The sequence below is a fragment of the Abramis brama genome (genome assembly GCF_963993115.1).
Source record: "Abramis brama genome assembly, chromosome: 8".
NCBI lineage: Eukaryota > Metazoa > Chordata > Actinopteri > Cypriniformes > Leuciscidae > Abramis > Abramis brama.
The window spans coordinates 10,240,320-10,262,740 of record NC_139970.1 but is presented as its reverse complement, the minus strand read 5'-3'; the positions used below and the strand labels follow the sequence as shown (position 1 = coordinate 10,262,740).

The following is a 22,421-nucleotide window of genomic DNA, read 5'->3' as shown; positions in this document are numbered from 1 at the left end:
CCAAAAAAAAAATCATTGTGCACAGTAGAAACTTTGGTTGGTTCATCTAACCCAACCTGAAAACCTAAAATATCATAAAATACACAACTTCATGCATCCCTTTTAATAGTTACCTTTACACTCAGGAGGCGGGGCGCTCCAGGTGCACTTCTGTGTGTAGTAAAGCTCTTTCACACCAATAAGAGCGCCTGAACGGCAGTGATAGGACACCACGTGACCGAAAGGAACATAGTCATATATGTGCTCAGAGATCTAAGCATACTGGGCCTCTGGGGGTGGAGGACAGTGAACCGCCGCAAAACACACAGACACACAAACACTGAATATTAATTCCAAATTCCTAACCCTAACACACTGTCATCAGAGATGGGAAACAATCCAATCCTAGATTATGAATAGCCCGTAGGAATCGAACCTTGTTGACTTGTTAGTCTCTGAAATCGCTAAACACTTGTTTACTCGTTCTCTAAACCCTAGACAGTTGAATGCACTACATCAGCAAGGAGTGAACGAAACGAAGCGAGGAATTCAGACACGACAAATTTGTTACATCAGTTTATCCTACATGTAGCTTACTTAAAAAACACTCATAGTAACTTCATATTGTAATTATACATACGCCAGTGCCAATTAATGCAACATTAATTTGGTTTTACATGGTTACTCTAATATGAGTTCATAATCATTCAAACGAATCAAAAAAGCTTGCATCAAGAATAAGCACATTAATTAGTGTACATTATTGTTTTTAGTATCTTGACTCTCCTGTGTAATCAGCTGTTAGACAAGAGATGATCATGGATGTTTAGCACTGTCACCCGACTGATATAATTAGATGAATTCATTAAAGAATACATCACATTCACTCTTAATTAATTAATTAATTAAAAATAGCTATTGGCAACAACGTTGATATTGAATTGGACTATTTTGGACAGTTAGTCCAATTCACAGATTGATCGGATGGAATTCCCACGTCAGAAATATCAAATCCGACCCCTTGTCAAAAGATATCCGTTGGTGTGCAACCCAGTAAAACCAGTCAACAAAGAGATTTGTCTTTTACCTCAAGACTCTAACAGTCTATCAATAGAGTTTGACAGAGAAAACCAGAGAAGAGCAGAAGCAGTAGACGAAGAGATGTTAATAAAAAGAGTAAAAGTTGATTGAATAATCTTAGTTGCGTGTGTTTGAATGCTCAGACCTCATCTAGATGTTACACTTCTCAAAGCTCTGATCCCGTACGATTCCAACAAGTGTTGTTATACCAAGGGGAAAACAATGGAAAATAACTGCGTCACAACATCGTCCTGTGACATTATAAACCTTGAAATGGAGACATTCTCTTATCTCGAACTCATGAAGACAAACATCTCTTTAAACCACACAATCATGAGATTTAACAACAATAGCAAGCATTGCAAGACCAAGGAAATAAGTAAAATAAGTAATATAAAACAACAACATAATTTGTCATTTAATCATTTTATTAGGTTACACTTTATTTGAAGGGGTCATTGTTACAGTGTAATTATATATTTAAAGGGACACTTCACCCATTTGCATTAAGCTTTGCATTGTTAGAAACCCAGTCATACTATTGAATGGTCGTGCAACACACTCTCATTTTCCCCTGATACGGGAGAAATCCGTTATTTACCTCTTACACTTCCTCCTACAATGACGCAAAAATCGTCATTTTGCGTCATTGTAGGAGGAAGTGTAAGAGGGGGGGATTTCTGTTGAGACTACAGACACGTTCCTCATCTTTCCCATGGGGCGGGACCCGCTCACGCTACAGACCTATTACAGATCAGTGGGTGGGACTTTACTCTCTGAAACTGAAAGCAATATCCTCCATCTTGTTTGAAGCTAAGCTAACAGGCGCTGTGGAGACAGATGTAAAGTTATGACAATAGCGGAGGAGAGTGCTCAATATGATATAGAGGAAGAGGATTTCGGAAGTCTGATGCTTGAATCAGGTGTTTGTGGCTACCTTTACAAGCCGCATTATAGCGAAGAGCAGCCGAGGCAGAAGACCTGCCTGCCGCGGACGAGGAGCCCGGACTGGCTCGAGTTAGGGCGGACTGGTGGCGCCGGTGATCTCACTATGCAACTACGAACCGCTACGAACACAGAGATAGAGTCCGTCTGCGGCAAAGAATTTCAACGATGACAATTTCTCCTGGACGAAATCTCTGAATCAGACGAGGACACGGACGTTTGTGTTGTGAACTATCCTAGTTTCGCACCGCATATGTTCTGACTGAACATCCAGGTACCATGCAATAATTCACCTTTTCGAAAGAAATACAAACGAGGAGTAATGCACTAATGAGTTCGCCAACTAACTAGACATTTTGTGTGAATGTGAAATGAATTTCAAGCTCTGGTGGTAGCTAGCCTTGTAGACGGAAGAGTGATTTCTCTTATAGGCAGATATGCGCTTTCTGGATTAGTGGGAGTGGCTTGCGGAGCTGTGCAATGTGGTGCATTGTGGGAGTTGTTGTCTTTCATACAAATGCGTCCTGAAGTTATTTTTTGTCTTTTCTCGGTCACAAAGGCACCAAATTCAAAATTTATTTTACATTTCAACTACATATATGACCCACTTTAAATAAAAAACAATATTCAAATGGGTGAAATGCCCCTTTAAGTACTGAGTAATATTAAGCAACTACATGTACTTGCTATAGGGTTAGGGTAGGCTTGGGATATGGTTGAGGGATAGTTGCATGTAATTATGGATGATTTACTATTATTACTATGGTAAGTACACGTAACATATGTAACACTGGACATCAAATGACAACTACATAAATGACAAATATAAAAACAAAGAACACGACTTACAGTAAAACAGGTTGTTATTTAAAACCCTTCGACCTTCAACACTAAAAGTGTGTAGTCGAATAAAGGGAATTTAAGGCTAAGAATAAAAAGAATACATTTAGTGTGTAATAACGACTGTAATCTTGTGTTCTATTCCTGACCCTGTTTTGATGTGGCGTCTTTTGGTTTGCAATTGCGTTATTTAAAGCATTGAGTCGAGATTCAGATATGAAATCAAGCTACAGAATAATCAAAAATGTCATAAAGCATGATACGCTCGCACACAGGGATCCTTCCATCCCAGCCTTTATCTCGGCAGGTCAGCGTCTGTGGGCCATTCAGCTCATACCTAAAGAGAGTGAACAGAGGGGAAAAAAAATAAACAAAGATGGACGAATGTCTAATGTTCCACAATGTGGCTCTGCTCCAAACACTAGTGAGCTGCCTTCACTATTATAAAGCATCTTTTTGTTTCGCATAGATGGTTCCATGAAGAACCTCAAACACCCATAGAATATTTCCATTCCACAAAAGGATCTTTTATGAAGAGATCACTGAAAGGGTCTTTGGGGAGCCCGAAATTGTTCAATGATAAGAACCATTTTTGGTTCCCCAAAGACGATTTCTCTTTGTGTGAAGAGCATTTTAATAATCTAAAGAACCTTTTCCCATCATTATAATCCATCCCAGAAGGTCTGGCGTTTGCTTACGAGTCGAGCTAAATTTTCACACTTCAACCCGATCTCGCATTCTGAACTGTTGAATATAGCGTCCAGTTTAAGATCGAACTCTTGTTCACTTGATGTTATACCAGCTACATAGATAAAAGAAGTTTTGGATTCAGTTGCACCAAATATTATATCTGTTATCAACAGTTCCTTACGGACAAGTTCTGTTCCATCTTGTTTCAAACATGCAGCAGTTCATCCACTGCTTAAAAAAGCAAATCTGGATCCATCTGATCTTAGTAACTACAGACCTATTTCGAAACTGCCATTCTTATCGAAAGTATTGGAGGAAGCTGTTTTAAATCAGTTATCCCCTTACTTAATTGAGAATAATATTCTTGTTACTCTATGCTTCTTAATGGGGAAGAAAAAACGTGAGCATATCACCCCTATTTTATTAGTTTCATTAACTGCATTTGCAGCGTTGCCATGTCCACTTATTATAGGTAGTGTTGGGTCCGAGTCCACCTTTATCGAGTCCGAGTCGAGTCCAAGTCCTTAACAATCGAGTCCGAGTCCAAGTCCGAGTCCGAGTCCAAAGAGGGCCGAGTCGGACTTGAGTCCGAGTCCTTAAAGTCCCTGTAAAGGCAATTCTAAAAAAAAAAATTCTAAACACATTATAAATGTTATAAATGTATTGCTAAAACATATTACAAACACTGTGAACTGTGAAGTACTGAATTGTGGAGTTTGACCGTTAAACAGTTTTTCACCATTGCTGTGTTCCGGATTTTTTGGGCGGGGCTAAAACGGGGGCTCGATGACGCACTGAAGCCCCTGAGCTCCTAGACACGCCCCTACTTGATGACGCACTGGAGCCCCTGACGCTGCCCCTCCCCTAACAATATAGCACATTCATTCACATCAGTTTGCCGATCGCGAGTTACTGTCAGTACTATTAGTTACTACAGCCTACAGTTTGCTAGTTAGATGCCTTCGTCACGGAAATGCGTACTACCTGGATGCGATCATGTACAAAACAGATCGGTGTCCTTATTTAAATTTCTGAAAAACGATCACATCAAGAAGAGGTGGATTAATTTTGTGAAGAGCCACCTTGATGGACAGCTGAGGATCACCGCCAAAACCCGCCTCTAGTTATCATTTTTACACGGGATAGTTTTATAAACTTTCGTCAGAGACAACTGGGATTCACTGATAATCCGCTGTTACTGGTGAATGGGGCCGAACCGACTATCTCCCGACTATCTCCGTGCCATCGTCGGCAGTGCGTGCCCACCAATGAGTGTAAGTTGCCTTGTGTGCTTATGTTATAATTATAGTAGGTAGTCCAGGCTCGAACATGTAACTGTTATGGCTTTGTAAAACCTAGGAGCATCCATTCCGTCTGTAGTGGTGACAGTTGAGTGTGGCGACGGTAGCTTTCCCGCGAGTGGGCGTGGTTTCAGTGCAGCCAGCGAACACGCCCCCAGCGTTTGAGAGCAGAGACTACTGCTCATTTTTTCAAGATTTTGAAAGCTTATTTTATGTACTTGCCGGCTTTTTTTATCATTCAAATTTGGCTGGGTGGCTAATAACACCTTTTTCTGTGGTGTGACAAACTCAGAACACATACTTAATTTTGACTTTACAGGGACTTTAACATCCGAGTCCGAGTCGAGTCCGGCCGAGTCCACAAAGATTTAAATGATTTTAAATTGACCTTTCACAAAGTCCCACCACTTTTACTGTTGCTACGTCCGACAAGCCGACAAGCCATTCCACTCCACATGTTCTCACACAGTGAAATATATATTGCGGAGCAAAGAGGACACTGACAATGTGCCAACAGACAAAACAAAGCAGGCTACTTCTGGTATGCAAGACAGTTTTGTCTTGTGGACTAGGCTATTAAACATCCGTTATGTGAAAAAGCTTTTTCAGGGCAGTGATAAATAGAAACACTGTTTTTATGATCATCCTTTTGGAGATTCTGCAAGATGTATGTAAACTTATGACTAAAGTGTAGGCTAAATGTAACAAAAATCATAACATTATTAGACGCCAAAATGTTGCTTTGGTTCTCTTACGAGAGGTTCTCTCGTATTGCGTAAGTTGCTTACGCTACGGGAAAGTTCTCTTTCTTCGAGATCTGAAGCCAAAAAATTATCCTTAATTTTGCATTTATTGTCAACGCAGTGCGGCAGCTGGCAGACCATGGCAAGCTGTATAAGCGTGCTCATTGGCTGCCCGGCGGCAACTGCTTAAGCCTACCAGTGAGCCCTGCGTGACGTCACACCCTTCTAACCGTCAAGATGGGTGTGGCCAGTGTGTATATAAGGAGGGCTCACAGGCTGAAAATCCGATTTTCTTGTCTTCAGCGAAGCTCTTCGCATCGCTGGATCTTGAGAAGCCGCCGCCGTTGAAACCAGCGACCAGCAAGCTTAGGACAGTGCCTGAGGAAGCCAGCCGCCTTCGCCGCCTTCAGCCATCCGTGCCTGCTACGCTATCCGGCGACATATCCTTTTCTATTGCTATTACTGCTGTGTGTGTTCGCCCTGCGACACACACTCTCTCTCACTGTTCTAAAAGAGCACGAGGCGTTTTTGTCAAAATGCCTCGTTTTTCCTGCGGCTCGTGCCGCGCCCCGCTCAGCAACGGAGACAGCCACCTCATCTGCGCTCTCTGCCTGGGCCGCGAGCACGCCGCCACCGCACTCTCTACGGGCGGCTGCCCCGAGTGCGAAGAACTTTCAATGTCGACCCTGCGGGCTCGACTTGAAGTTTTCGACCAAGCTGTCGCTCCGCCTGTCCCTGCCGGGCCGCGCAAGAAGAAGCGCCGCTCGCAGAGACCACCGGAGACTGATGTGACCGAGGAGCTCGCCGGAACCTCTCCCTCGAGCTTCTCTCTCGCCCTCTCCGCCCCCCCTCCCGGCTGCTCAACCGCCGGCTCTCGCCCGCGCCTCCGCCGCGTCAGGGGATGAGGCGAATGAGATAGACACCCTCCCTCTGTTCGAGCCGCGCTACTGCGCCGCTCACAAGGGATGGCAGAAGCGGACGGTCTCGGAGCTCGGAGGCTTTCGCACCAGAGACCCGTGTTCGATCCCGGCTTTCGCGGCAGATTCAAATTTATGCTGTTCGCTTCTCCAAGCTCGCGGCCAGCTTTTCTTACATACAGAAAGCCTACCCGCTCTCCCCCTTGTTGGGCCGCGCAGATTGCGCCGTTCACAAGGGATGACAGAGCGGTCGGTCACGAGCAACGTTCAGCGCGCGCACCTCACTCACCGGCGAAAAGAGGAGAGAGTGTTCTAGTCCCGTTGTGGCCGGACAAACAGCCAATTCTCACACATTTCTCAGTCCCCTCTTAAGTTCAGGCGGCTGGAAATATTACTATCCCAGACAGCAGACGACTCCGAGCCGGATCCGTCTCTAAACCGGCAAATCCGCGTTACAGTCACGTCCGTTTCACCGCTTTAATACGGATCCAGCCCGGGCCCTAGTTTTAGTGCGTGGGGAACAACAGTCGCGAAACAGATTCGGGCCACATCCGTGATACGAGCGCGCGATTTTTCTTTCTGCAGCAGAGCGAAGGAGGCAGCCAGATCGGTAACTCGGCATCCTACCTCCAAAACTTCACCAAGGTAAGTCCCATAGTGTGCTCAAACTGCTATTAATGAATTAATTTCTTGATTATGTTGTGTATTCGTTAACTTAAAATGTTTTTTTGCTCCTTTGATCGGTTTTGAATAGTATTAGCTGACTCTAATGTTATCAAAGGGAGAGCATGCTAACACGAAGATGGTCCAGAAGACTGTAATTAACGAATATATAATTGACGAATTTAACTGCTTCTATTTATTATTATGAACTATTATAAATTTCTATTTTTTTAAATGTGCTGCGTGGTTATGTCAGTGATAGCTTGCGTTACGTTATGTCAACCCTTAAGCTAAGGTCTCCCGCAGACCCTCATTTTAAAAGAGATTTTATATTAACGTTACCTGCCAAAAGTTTAAAAACATTTTTGAAATAAGTATAGTCTGCTCTCCAAGACTGCATTTAATTACAACTGCAGTGACTGTGCAGTCCGTCGTTTTTTTTTCGTAACATTTTGTTTGTGTTCAAAATGTAAAAAAATTGCATAATGAGCGAATACATCATGAATCCATTTTCCAAATCGTGTTTTTCTCTTTCCCTGAATCTCTATGTTACACCTGTAATAAGTGTTTATATTGGGACTATTTTAGACTGGTTCGTGTCTCAGGACCTGCGTGTCTAGTCCATAGATCTAGTCATAGAGAGAAGTAGCTCCGGCTACAATGTTCTTCCGCAAAATGCATGTAGGCCGGGAGCCAGGTCCACTCCTCAGGATGTTTTTGCTACCTTTTTTTCACTATTATTTCCTATTATCTTATACCTTGGGCCATCACAAGTTGATAATGACCACCCCCAACTCGGCCCCGTTTGGTCTCAGGGGCCAAAAAACACCCTTTTTGGGAAAAGCTTTTGGCGGAATGATGTAATTGTGAATATAAAGGTACTGCAGCTACATAAATGGCCATATAACCCTAAAATTTTGCATGGTGTATCCTGACACATAGGGGAAACTAGCAGAGAAAGATTCTGGGCATTTCTGCCTTTTTTCTGTCAAATATCACCCTCAACATACCCCAAAAGACTAAAAAATGGCTGTCCGCCTGACAAATTGTCATCAAAAGTGATCATTTTCAAGCATTTTATTATATACATCACTGCCTCAAATGTACATGAAAAACTTCCCAAGTTTATAAGCTTCAATTTAAGTCCAAGATGACCTTTCTATCTAGAGGATTATAGCTGGTATAACCAAAGTTCTCCACTGTACCTCAAATCGGAGAAAACAGAACTTTCAAGCATTACCATTCCTTATGGGTTCCATAAGTCCACAAAGTCCTCGCAACACAAGGAATAAAGATGACTCTAGTGTGTAGTCTGTTATCAAAAAAACAACCTTCAATAGAGTAAACGTTAGTAACCTTCTGTACAGGTAAACATTCATTACAGCCAAATGGCGAAACTAAAATACAGCTCAAACATAAAATAGAAAACATTTATTTGGTTCTTAGATCTTTTTGCTGCTTATCCATGCTGTACTTCGAAGACTGGTCATATTAGTGTGTTGTATTAGTGTAGAATATAAACTCTCAATCATCATTTTCCTCATCTTCATCTATATTTGTATGGATTTCATCAGTTTTTGGAGCCAAGCACTTCGATGTGTTCTACATACCTTCAAGGAGATTGTGAATCTGAGCGAGCTTCTTCTTCTTCGGACCTCTCCACACTGGTGCGGGTGAGAGCACAGCAGCGCGAGTGGTCTTTTTTCTCTCTCTTTCTTTTCTTTTTGCTTTTGTTTTGACTTGAGCAAACAAAAGCTGTTCTCACAGCTGGTAAGGTGCGCTTGAGAGCACTCAAAGGCAACGTGGTCGAGAACTTTGCCCAGCAGAAACTGGCTGAAAAGCAGACTGAGACCATCAAGCACATTCTGCCGCGGCGGTCAGCTGCTGCCTCCACCCCATTGCCCGCAGCCCCTCAGTCTGCTCGTCGCCTGGGCGGCCTTCTGTGTCTGCCCTCGCTCCCGCGCCACAGCAGCAGCCTCCACCTAAGCGGAGCCAAGGAGCCAGTCGCAGGCAGGCCCCCCCCACCCGTCCAGGCCCCTGCCAAGCAGGGCGGAAAGCCAAGAGCAAGCAGCCCTAGGACGGGCGACCCGGAGATGGATGGGGCCATCCACTCCACTACAGTGAGAGCAGCTGATGCCCATGTCTTGCGAGCAGAGATCGCAGTCCTACTAGGACGCGATAGAGCCAGTCCCTCCAGCCGATATGAAGTCAGGGCACTACAGTCCCTACTTTATTGTACCCAAGAAATGTGGTGGGTTCAAAATGCTCATGCAGAAACGCATTTTCGAATGCATCCGTCCCCAAGATTGGTTTGCAGCGATCGACCTGAAGGACGCATACTTTCATGTCTTGATTCTTCCTCGACACAGGCCATTTCTGCGCTTTGCGTTCGAGGGTCGAGCATATCAGTACAAGGTCCTGCCCTTCGGGCTGTCCCTGTCTCCCCGTGTCTTCACAAAAGTCACGGAGGGGACCCTTGTTCCCATGAGAGAACAGGGCGTGCACATCCTGAACTATTTCGACGACTGACTCATATTAGCACACTCTCGAGATCAGTTATGCGAACACAGGGACCTTGTCCTCAGGCACCTCTGCCAGTTGCGTCTTCCGGCCAACTGGGAGAAGAGCGAACTCGCCCCCATGCAGAGGATCTCTTTTCTCGGTATGGAGTTGGATTCGGTCGCACAGATAGCACGCCTCACAGAGCAAACGCGCTCAGTAGGTGCTGAACTGCTTGAACACCTTCAAAGGTAGGACCCTGTGCAAAGTCAGGGAGGACGAGGAGCAGGTCCTTCTGGTGGCCACCATTTGGCCCACCCGGACCTGGTTCCCAGAAATCATGCTCCTCGTGACAGTCCCTCCCATTCCTCTGAGGAAGGATCTTCTGACTCAGAGACAGGGCACCCTATGGCACCCGCGTCCAGACCTCTGGAAACTCCATCTCTGGTTCTAGGTGACTTACCCCCAGAGGTACTTAACACCATCACTTCTGCACGGGCGCCGTCCACGAGACGTGTGCCTTGAAGTGGAACCTGTTCGTCAAGTGGTTTTCTTTTCGCTGAGAGGACCCCCGAAGATGTTCAATAGGGTCCGTGCTTTCCTTCTTGCAGCAAGGGTTGGAGCGAAGGCTGTCTCTATCCACCCTCAAAGTACATGCTGCTGCTATTTCAGCTTATCATGACCACATAGATGGCAAATCAGTTGCCATCTATGTGCCATCTATGGAAAGCACAAACTGGTCGTCAGGTTCCTTAGGGGGGGCGAGAAGGTTAAACCCTCCTCGTCCCCCCTCCATACCCTCTTGGGACCTTTCCCTGGTGCTTCAAGCTCCCTGGTGCTTCAAGCTCTTCAGGATGCTCCCTTTAAGCCTTTGAAGTCAGCAGACTTAAAGCTTCTCTCTTTGAAGATTTTGCTGCTGATTGCACTGGCCTCTATCAAGAGGGTAGGGGGCCTGCAAGCATTTTCGGTCGACGAATCGTGCCTAGAGTTCGGGCCGGGTGACAACCATGTTGTACTGAGATCCCAGCAGTACATGCAGTACAACCTTCGGGCTAGTCCATCTGCATTTTTCCACAGAACTCCCTTGAAGAAAGTGGCTTCCGCAGCGTTCCCCTTCCATAGAATGGGCACGCTTTCCCAGTGTTATCCAATAATCTCACTGTATGGGTTATCATGGAACAACAGTGATGGATACGCTCTGTGTAAGCCCTTTCCTATCGTCCGTCCAGGCAAGAAGGGGTACAGGCTTACACCGGGCACTGGATGGGGTGCAGCAGCTGTGGCGCTTTGGTAGGGATTCCTATCAGTCGGTCAAGACATACGTTGAGAGTGACCGACCGATAAGGGAACGTCTTGGTTACATATGGTAACCCTCGTTCCCTGAGGGAGGGAACGGAGACGTACATCCCATCATCACATCTGCTGCTGCCCACGGGGACAGCCAGCTTACCAGGCTTGGCTCCTCAGCAAAAAAGGAGCTCACCTCGCACCTTCTGCTCATTATATACCTGCGCTGCGAGGCTTAACAGTTGATGCAAATGACTGCATGCCAATGTGTATTGGCTCGTTTTAGTTTTACTCGAAGTAGATTGGCCTCTCTAGCGAGATTCCTATCAGTCGGTCAAGACGTACGTCTCCGTTCCCTCCCTCAGGGAATGAGGGTTACCATATGTAACCGAGACGTTTCGCCATTTGGCTGTAAACAATGTTTACCTGTACAGAAGGTTACTAACGTTTACTCTATTGAAGGTTGGCTTTTTGATAACAGACTGCACGCTAGGGTCATCTTTATTCCTTGTGTTGTGAGGACTTTGTGGACTTTAATAAATCTCACATGGCTAATTGATTTTGTGTGAATGTACCCTATGTTGCACCCTGACCCCAGTCCACCTAGGGCAGGGCTATTCAATTGGCAGCCTGTGGGCCACATACGGCCCGCCAATTATCTCTATCTGTCCGAAAGGCACTCCAACCTCCCTCCGCCTCTTTTCCTGGCAGTGAGGCTACATTTGGTTAGATATGCGAGTGGCTGTAGTGGCACATGCAGCTGTACGTCTATACGCACTGTGCATACCATGAACGCTCCGACTAACCTGAGAAACGTTTTCAGTCAGAATATTTCAGCAGTTATTATGTGTGTCCCGTATTTCTGTCGACTGAACCAGCGATACCAATCATTTGTGAATGGTGCGAATCTTTTGTTCGATCTTTGGTTAAATTTTTTCCTTTCCATGAATTAGCTAAATGCGCTTGCATTATGGTCTGAAGCAATTCAGATTCGTTCGGACCACTCTGTCACTGAATCATCTGAAGCTGTTTCTCGGTCAGTAACAACAAATATAGAACAAATAGCGCTGTTTTCAGTTTAGTTTCAGTTCAACTTGCAGTTTAGTTTACTTTGAACTACGTAGCACCGCCCAGTGGATAACGGAACGCAAGCTTAAAGGAGTTGCATTTACTCCCGGTTCTGGGGCCTCATTTTTAAACGTTGCGTACACACAAAAGAAGGCGTACGCCGCTCTCTACGCAATAATCGGTATTTATAAAAAGCAAACTTGACGGGAAAATGTGCGGTCCTTCACGCAAACTCTGACCCAGGTGTACGCACAAAAACGGGTGAAATGAGAAATGGCGACACCATCGGCAGATGGAAGAAACATGTGAAAGTGTGTGAAACTGTAGACCGTTGTGTAAAAGAAATGGCAATACTGCCTCTCATAAATAACATGAAGACTTCACAAAGCAAGTCTTACAATTAACAGCCTACACGAACACCCGTTTGTGTCGATCTGCACATCGATCTGCAGTGTAAAACAAACAAAATATAATGAAGATTACAACAGAAATGCAAATTAACACATATTTGCAAAAAGATATAAATATGTTCTGCAATAATATTAGCATGTTATGCAATTCATCCTCATAACACATCTGTAGCTTGTCAGATGCAATCAAATGGATGGTAATAAAATGCCATGATGCCATCACAATGCGTAATGACGCACAATGGCTGATCATGCCCTTCACGCTTGCGCGTGAGTGAAGTTAAGGCCTCATTATACTTCTGCGTCGGACCTACGCCGGAGCCTATACGCCGTAGGCAACGTGTTGGTTTTAATTTATACTTCTGTGTCATTGTCCGCGTTGACGCGCACCTAGGGAGCATGTGAAACCCCGAGGGAGGGGTTCTGGCAGACCAATCACAGCGCTTGTGTCCGCGTAGAATTGACGCGTTGTTACATTTTTGGAGAGGTGCACGTCAGGGTACGCCGTAGGGTACGCGCGCTACACACAGCCTACGACGTAGCTGCGGCGGCAGTTCGACGCAGAAGTATAAAACAGGCTTTACGGTTCTTGGTTTTCCTCTGTGTTTGCCATGATTTCGCAATCGATGAATATTAACTTGTGGGCGTTTCACGGACTATTTATGGGCAACTATGGGCGTGACATGAAGCCGCAAAAGCTGCGCTACATTTAGAATTGATTGTGATTTATTAAGGGAAAACTGCGTAGGATGTGCGTGCGCACGGTTTTATAAATCCGAATATTTCTGTGCGTATGCACGTCCTATGTTTCATCCGTACGCCACTTCCGACGCAAATCCTATGCAAAGTTTTATAAATGAGGCCCCTGGACACTATTATTAAACAGCATTGCGACATCCAGTGAGAAGTGGTTCAATTCGACACACCTCTGTTACAAACCACAAATCACTCGATGATTTAACTAGTTTTAAATCAGATGAAGCAGCCTCAACATTCCCAACACGACTGATGAGGTAAACAGCAGAAACATTGTGCCATGAACGAAGTTAGAAGACTTTAAATCCCCTAATCACCACCTTTACATTTACCATGAATTTTACTGTAGTAATTTACTATGGTTTGGGCAGAAATGTGGAATATTTATACTGAATACTAACTTATAGTCATTTAGGCCTATATTGCAGTAGATTAATTAGGTTGGTAGAGGAATATACAATTCATTTTGTGTATAGTTTTTACCTGTGTTTAGGCATTTTGTTATACAGTGGTAGTGAGTGAGTAACCATGTATGGTTTTACTTGTGGTTATCAAGTCTCACTGTTAGAATATTTTCATTTAAGCCTATAATAATTATAAATAAAATAATTCTTACCAATAGCTATGATCTTGTATAATTCATATTTTTTGTACATAGCTGTAAATAAGTTATTTATTAAATACTCATAAATCTGCATACTGTTGGGTACCACATTTCCAAGTAAATACAATACTTTTTTAGGTTTACTTTAGCTTATTTATTGATACTGTTATGTTTCAATAAGTAATAAATAATGTTTCAATAAATAAGCTAAACCCACCGGCCCTCCTCAACATTTCGATTTAATAATCCGGCCCTCGAATGAAGCTAATTGAATAGCCCTGACCTAGGGGCATAACATTGCTCACTTTTCATGCAATTCATTTCATATAGTATAGCAGTACATAAGTCAAGTGTCAACTCTTGTTTAAGACATTGTTCATATGTAAAAATTATGCTTAATCCAATATGGAATGGTAATGCTTGAAAGTTCTGTTTTCTCCGATTTGAGGTACAGTGGGGAACTTTGGTTATACCAGCTATAATCCTCTAGATAGAAAGGTCATCTTGGACTTAAATTGAAGCTTATAAACTTGGGAAGTTTTTCATGTACATTTGAGGCAGTGATGTATATAATAAAATGCTTGAAAATGATCACTTTTGATGACAATTTGTCAGGCGGACAGCCATTTTTTAGTCTTTTGGGGTATGTTGAGGGTGATATTTGACAGAAAAAAGGCAGAAATGCCCAGAATCTTTCTCTGCTAGTTTCCCCTATGTGTCAGGATACACCATGCAAAATTTTAGGGTTATATGGCCATTTATGTAGCTGCAGTACCTTTATATTCACAATTACATCATTCCGCCAAAAGCTTTTCCCAAAAAGGGTGTTTTTTGGCCCCTGAGACCAAACGGGGCCGAGTTGGGGGTGGTCATTATCAACTTGTGATGGCCCAAGGTATAAGATAATAGGAAATAATAGTGAAAAAAAGGTAGCAAAAAACATCCTGAGGAGTGGACCTGGCTCCCGGCCTAATGCAGTTCTTTTTATTAACCACTAGAGGACTGCAGCTTTAAAGGGTTAGTTCACCCAAAAATGAAAATTCTGTCAGTAATTACTCACCCTCTAGTTGTTCCAACCGCGTAAGACCTTCGTTCATCTTCAGAACACAAATTAAGATATTTTTGATGAAATCTGAGTGCTGGGTCACTTCTCCATAGGCTGCTAGGTGGCCCAAACTATAGTTTGGAGGCTACGCGAAGTTGGTTCGCGTAGTGTTTTTGCGCAGCGCGTCTGTGTTACACGTCACCACGTAGGCTCACTATTGGACGACGCTGGTCATGTGTGTGATGCGTGATGTATTATAATAGTGAGATAGCTCAACACGTTTATCACGGTGTTCTCACGGAGCGATCTCTTCTCTGCGCGCGTTCGAAACCCGTGGAAAGATGTCCTTTTTTTTCCCTTTTTTTTTAGATCATAGCAATACTTTGTCATCTTTACAAGAATACGAAAGGCATGTAACGAGCAAGTCTGCGTTTATTAGACAGCTTAATATCGCGTCAGTTCGTGCTTTCAGAATCGACGAATGCTCACATCTGCAGCGGATGACCTGAACAGGAAGTTGGTCACCAGTTAACACGGTCACCAGTTAAACCGTAACACCGGTATATCTACCCGCTCGCCTGTGCGCAACCACCGTTCTCACGGCGACCCAGAGAAATCTCAAATGAGCATAATGTCTGGCTGCACGGCTCACGCCGTATGTGTTTCAAATGCAGTGAATGTGCCCACGTTTCCGTGTTCACCCCTGCGCACAAGCACTGTAAATCCCGTGTCTCTCACAGAGCCCACTCTCATAAAGCAGGCAGAAGCCGCTCGAGTGTTAAAAGTAGGTCATGTGTCCACCTCACCGTGCCCACACCTACTCACTGCCCGCTCTGTCACACGGCCTCTCACGACCGTTCATGTTTTAAATGTAAGTCCTGTGCCCGCCCTCGAGCGCTCACACATACTAACGAACATTTCGCCGCCCTCGCGCGTCACGCCTCACACTATATGTTCCCCGTCCTAAGCCACCGGGACACTGTGTGTAAAACGGCCAGCTATCGCTGTGTGCGATCCGCCGTATCTAAGCACTGAAAACGCGCGCGCTGCGCCCGCCCCTCCCTTTCGAGCCCGCGATGCGCGGCGATCAGAGCCCGGAGGCCATTCTGCCCCTGGCTGCACACGCAAAAGCGTGGGAAGCTATTCCAGGCGCATCAGAATGGGTGCTAAGCACAGTAGAAAAGGGCTATACTCTGCAGTTCGCTCGCCGCCCCCCACACTTTCAGGCGCGTACCGAGACGAGAGTGAATGGAGAAGTAGCACATCTACTTCGAGCAGAAATAGCGACACTTCTGTGCAAAGGGGCTATAGAACCGGTTTCCCCCTTCTATGAGCGAGTCGGGCTTTTACAGCCATCATTTCCTCGTTCCCAAGAAGGACGGAGCTCTCAGACCGATTTTGGATCTGAGATATTTGAACAAAGCTCTTATGAGAAGACCGTTCAAAATGCTCACAACCAGGCAGATCCTTGCGCAAATTCGCCCGAGGGACTGGTTTATCTCTCTCGATCTAAAAGACGCATACTTTCAGATCCAGATAATACCCCGTCACAGGCCATTCTTGAGATTCGCCTTCGACGGTCAGGTATATCAATACACCGTCCTGCCGTTCGGCCTGTCTTTAGCACCCCGTACATTCACAAAGTGCATGGACACGGCTCTCGCTCCCCTGAGAGGTCGGGGAATGCGAATTTTGAACTATTTGGACGATTGGCTGATCCTAGCACAGTCAGAGGCCGAGCTCATCGCTCACAGAACAGTGCTTCTCAGCCACCTGGAAAGCCTGGGGCTTACGGTCAACTGGACCAAGAGCTCATTAGTGCCAGGAGCCTGTGCAAACTGACAGAACGCCTTCTTGTGTGGGCTCACCGCTCGTTGCGCTCGCTGAGAGCCGCGCACGTGCCGGGCCACCTGAATGTGGGCCCAGACAGACTGTCCAGAGACATCATTCCCCCGGGAGAATGGTCCCTGCACCCTCAGACAGTCCAGCTCCTCTGGCGCCTATTTGGCAGAGCGGAGGTCAACCTCTTTGCGTCGAAAGACAACGCTCACTGCCCGATATTTTTTTCGAAAAGCGAGGACGCGCTGTCCCAAACCTGGCCCAGCCTCCCGCTGTACGCTTTCCCCCTGATCTCCCTGTTACCACAGGTTTTAACGAGGATCAGGGAAATGCAACACCCAGTGCTCCTTATAGCCCCGCGTTGGGAGAACCAAATCTGGTACCCAGAGCTAGTGAGGCTGTCGCACTCACCCCCATGGCTGATCCCGGTGAGAAAGGATCTCCTCTCTCAAGCCGGTGGATCAATCTGGCATCCCCATCCGGAGCGATGGTCTCTGACCTGCCAGAAGGGGTCGTGAACACGATCACGCAGTCTAGAGCTCCCTCCACGAGACGGCTCTATGCGTCTAATGGTCTGTGTTCTCTAAATGGTGCGCTACTAAGAGCTTTGATCCACGCACATGTGGGGTTCCGCAAGTGCTCTCCTTCCTACAAGAGCTGTTGGAGAAGGGCAGGTCCCCTTCCACGCTCAAAGTGTATGTGCTATGTGCAGCGTTCGCTGAGACGACGCGCAGCCGGGCAATCGGAAGGAATGAGCTTATTATCCGTTTCCTCAGAGGAGCCAGGCGGATGAATCCCCCGCGGCCCCCCTCGGTTCCTATTTGGGATCTGTCCTTGGTCCTGGAGGCCCTGAAGGCTTTTCCTTTTGAACCGCTTGAATCTGTGGATTCAAAGTACCTTTCGCTCAAAACCGTTTTCTGATAGCTCTGTCTTCAGTAAAACGCGTGGGGGATCTGCACGCGCTATCTGTTAGCCCTGCATGTCTTGAGTTCGGACCGAATGACTCAAAAGTCATTCTCAGACCGAGACACGGGTATATCCCCAAAGCGATTGGTACCCCCTTTAGGGCACAAATCATCTCCCTTTCGGCTCTGCCAGCATCCGATAACGGGGACAGTGATAACCTCCTATGCCCTGTTAGGGCGCTGAGAGTTTACATCACGCGCTCCGCTGCTTCAGGCATTCCGAGCAGCTCTTCGCTTCTTTTGGCGGACGCACCAAAGGTCTCGCCGCCTCGAAACAAAGCCTGTCCAAGTGGATAGTGGACGCGATTGCAGCAGCTTATGCCTCCAAACACCTGCAGTGTCCTTTGGGTATCAGAGCCCACTCCACTAGAGGCATGGCCTCTTCGTGGGCCTGGTCCAGCGGAATTTCTATTCACGATATTTGTATGGCGGCGGGCTGGGCCTCCCCATCGACATTCGTGAGGTTTTATAACCTGGAAGTTCCCGCCTTGCAGGCTAAATTGTTATCAGTATAAGTGGCATGTATGCTGCCCAGTCGCTTATGCGCAGACTACGTTCACATACTGGTTATTTTTCTGGTTGGCACCAGGGGAAGGATTCTTTTCCACAGATAGACCGGTGTTTCCGCTCTATTTCTTTTCCCTGATATGTGTTTATGCACTGTGTGGGCCCACGCTGCCGGCCGCACCGTTTACGCTGATGTATATAGACCGGCTGTGCCGCTCTATCTTATATACGAAGTGAAGTGCTTGGTACATGTGTTGGCCCGTTTCTCCGACCGGCCACCTGTTTCAACGTGATGTTTTCCCCGGTCTCCCTGGGATTCATGTCATGTGATTCACTCGGTTACCTAATGTAACCTCGGTTCTCTCTAGAAGAGGGAACGAGTATTGCGTAACCTGCCGTGACGCGCCACGAGCTTTGCGCTTCAGACTATGAAAACCGGATTTTCAGCCTGTGAGCCCTCCTTATATACACACTGGCCACACCCATCTTGACTGTTAGAAGGGTGTGGAGGGCGAAACACCCTCATTGGGTGTGACGTCACGCAGGGCTCACTGGTAGGCTTAAGCAGTTGCCGCCGGGCAGCCAATGAGCACGCTTATACAGCTTGCCATGGTCTGCCGGCTGCCGCACTGCGTTGACAATAAATGCAAAATTAAGGATAATTTTTTGGCTTCAGATCTCGAAGAAAGAGAACTTTCCCGTAGCGTAAGCAACTTACGCAATACTCGTTCCCTCTTCTAGAGAGAACCGAGGTTACATTAGGTAACCGAGTACGCTATCACGTTCTCATGTTGCTATGGTTACTGTGTCAATCATCGCAATTTCATGACTCACAGGACTAAAATTCTGCAAATTATCTCCCACATTTAAATGCAGTTATCGCTCTTTTTAATTTACAGTGTGAACGTAACCACTGGTCCTCTAGAAGCATGAAAAAAATATTATTTAGATCAATATATTGTATATTGTCTAGCGCTCCCTTTAAGCCATCACTTACTTCGCGTTCTGCACTCTCACTGAAACTCTCGTCATAAACACTGAAGTTGTCCCCACTGCACAGTGAATCTCTTATTTATATCGCGTCAAGACTTTGTTGTTTATGAGGAGATTTGCGAAAGGATAAAACTCGTGCTGATTCTGAACATACGTTTTGAGCGACTTCTCCGCATGGTGACTCAAAACGCCTCTGATAGGACACTGTGTTCATGCGCTTAATATACATGTCTGTGATTGGCTACAATGCTCAACACTGACACACACAACACAATGTAAGCAGTTTCGTTTCGTTTCGTTTCGTTTTTGAATAATTGTGTCCTCCAGTGCCCGGACTTGACCGTGTCAAGTCTGAGTACAAATTCATCCGAGTGCGTGACAAGTCCGAGTTCATTAAAAATTGGACTCGAGTCCGAGTCCGAGTTCGAGTACCCCAACTCTAATTATAGGCATCTTTGAGCTTGTTATTTTTTCCATATTAATAGGTGAAGTGAGAATTTAGTTCAGCTGGAGTGTGAACATTGCCTTTGCTTTGTGCCAGTGTCATAGTTCTTTGAACGGACAAAAAGACAAAAACTTGACGTGTTTCCCCAAAAGCTTCTGATGATGAATTACCAGTAAACACCACTAGAGGACGATAATAAACTGCAGAGCCCAAATCTTGGAAAACCCACCTCTGATTTGAGTCAAACTCAGAATCTTACTGCCATACAATCCAAAGGTCTGGTGAAACGCTACTGCATCATGCTTTTTCATAGTTTATGGTTTTTATAAGACATAATTGCATTTTATGAGTGTGTGTATTGAGTATTGTAATTGATATAAACTGAAGGGTTGGGGTGATTTTAACATGACAAAGGGTTAAAATCACCTTCACAGATGGGGTCTGTCCCGTTCCAACCATTTTCCTGACACATACGGACTCTTTCTCCTCTCAAAACATATCTGCATGAGAAAACAAGTATATTAATAACAGAAAAAAAAGACAAAACATCATGAAAGGGAGACATTATGGTTTGATAATAAACCATTTAATAGAGGGAGACCTAAAACAAAGTTGAGAAAAAATTATTTAATAGACCTTTCATGTGAAAATATACATTTTTAACTCATTTAAACTGTCCTTAAATAAATAAATAAATAAATAAATAAATGATGCTTAACCACATCAACACTTATTCAACCCTCTTCACTTATTCTACCTGCTCTCTTTATTCTCATATAACCATGTTTTCTTATGGACTTCAGACATTAAAGTTGCTCTAAGCGATGTCACACGTTTTTTTAGGCCGAAACATTTTTTGTCACATACAGCAAACATTTCCTCACTATCCGCTAGCCGCCTGTCCCCTGAAGACACTGAAAAGAAACGCGGTCTCTGTAGACAGCCCAGGCTCCACAAACGGCAACAAAAACAACCTGGCCCAGCCTGGACCACAGAACATAACAAACAGTGTTCCAGCCAATAACCGACAAGAATGATTTGGGGGTGGGGGATGGGGGGTTAGTGCGCGTGCACATGAAGGATGGGGGGGGGGGGGGGGTGGAGGAGAGAGAAGCATGAAGAGGGAAGATAGCTAGAGGAGAGATGACCTAGACAACGACGACGATTAACGTTAGAATGATATTCTCTTGAATCTTTATATGGCCGACACACACATTTAAGAAATGCGCGTTCATGACTGTTTCAGGAAGCACGGAAGGGAGGGGCAGGGGACGGGATGAGGAGGAGGGAGGGTCGAGCTAGCCTCCGTTTTCTTTGACAATACTTTGAACACAACATCGCTTAGAGCACCTTTAAGAATCAAAATAAGCTTTCAGTACCCTGGATTGCACATAGCAATGGCTTTATCACCGAACAATTGTCCATCTCGACTGTATTGGCCATTCTCTATGTCATCTAGCGCATTGCACTTTCTCTCTGTGAGAATAAATGAAAAAATATTAAAAGATGGAGTGCAATGAATGAATAAGAGATATTTTAGAGACATAGACAAATGGATTTATCTTACTTTGGCATTTCATGTTCAAGGTTGTCCAGTGTCCATTCTTACAGTATGATATTCGACTTCCATCTGATTGTGAATAACCCCGAACACATCTATAAGCCACTTTTTCCTGGTCATTGAACTGTACTTTGTTAAGATATTTGGAGTCCAGCTGCTTGTCCAGATATTTGGTTGGTTCACCACATTTATTATGTGTTTGAAACCGTGAAATGGACACTGAAAAGCACAAAAATGATAGAAAGGAAAAAATGTTTTTCATATGATTAGGTAATGCAGCTTTTATTAGTTATGCATTTTAGCAACCATACTGAAAATAACATTGCAACTTAATCATCAATATGAAGTAAATACTGATAGTCTGAGTAAAGTGATTTGAGTGTAAATGTTGTAAAGAACTAATGACCTGCAACTGGAAGATATTATGCAATGCGTGACTCTAGATGGCAGGAAATCTATTTTAAATGTTATGGGAAAACAAATTCTTAAGGTAACGCTATGCACAAGAAAATAAAATACCTCCAGTTACTAAACTTATAGCTGCGGCTTATATGACCTTATGTTTAAAGGTTGTATCAGCGATTTCAGGCCCAAACATAAATGATCACATTCATCTAATCTTTCCTAACGATCCGCTAGCTGCCCGCCCCATAAGCATGCCGTCAAAAAACGCGTCTCTGTAGGCAGCCTAAACCATAGATATCATATAATAAAGGCTAGATGTCTTGTGCGCGCTGCTGGCCAATGGAGGTCGACGTCCGCACGTTGCGGCCATCTTGCCACAGGCAGCTCGCTCACTCGTAACATTGTGTTTTAATGCTGCATGTACTTTTTAAATAACCATAACTTGCTAAATTTTCTACCGATTTTCAAACGGTTTGGTTTGTCATAAACGTCAGAGATGTAATGACACTGCATAGGCCTACTTATGAATAATTATAACCATGGACTTCCATAAAATACCATTGAACAGAACAGATAGGTGCAATGAATATACACACGCACAAGGTATGTATGTTAAATCAATATATAGGCTACTAAAACTCAGTGTACAGAATGGCAACATGATATATATGTATATGTGTATATGTATACATATACATACATAGATATCAATAGAACAGCAGGTTCTCGCTCTGCTGTGTTTTTGTTTATGTTTGTAAAGCGTGCATTTGCAGCGTTGCCATGTCCTCTTATTATAGGCATCTTTGAGCTTGTTATTTTTTCCATATTAATAGGTGAAGTGAGAATTTAGTTCAGCTGGAGTGTGAACATTGCCTTTGC

General features: G+C 44.8%; 1 protein-coding gene across 1 annotated transcript in view; it reads right to left on the bottom strand.

Annotated features, from left to right (window-relative positions):
• Positions 1 to 1,469: 1,469 nt before the first annotated feature.
• The window catches only part of LOC311088964 (C4b-binding protein alpha chain-like), an 88,509-nt gene continuing 67,557 nt past the window's right edge, over positions 1,470 to 22,421 (bottom strand). The window contains exons 6-9 of the mRNA XM_084123380.1: positions 21,144 to 21,356; positions 20,956 to 21,052; positions 20,003 to 20,076; positions 1,470 to 3,181 (exon numbers count right to left, since the gene is read on the bottom strand). Coding sequence (XP_083979506.1) covers positions 3,171 to 3,181; positions 20,003 to 20,076; positions 20,956 to 21,052; positions 21,144 to 21,356 — 395 coding nt within the window. The 3' untranslated portion in view covers positions 1,470 to 3,170. The remainder of the gene's footprint in view (positions 3,182 to 20,002; positions 20,077 to 20,955; positions 21,053 to 21,143; positions 21,357 to 22,421) is intronic.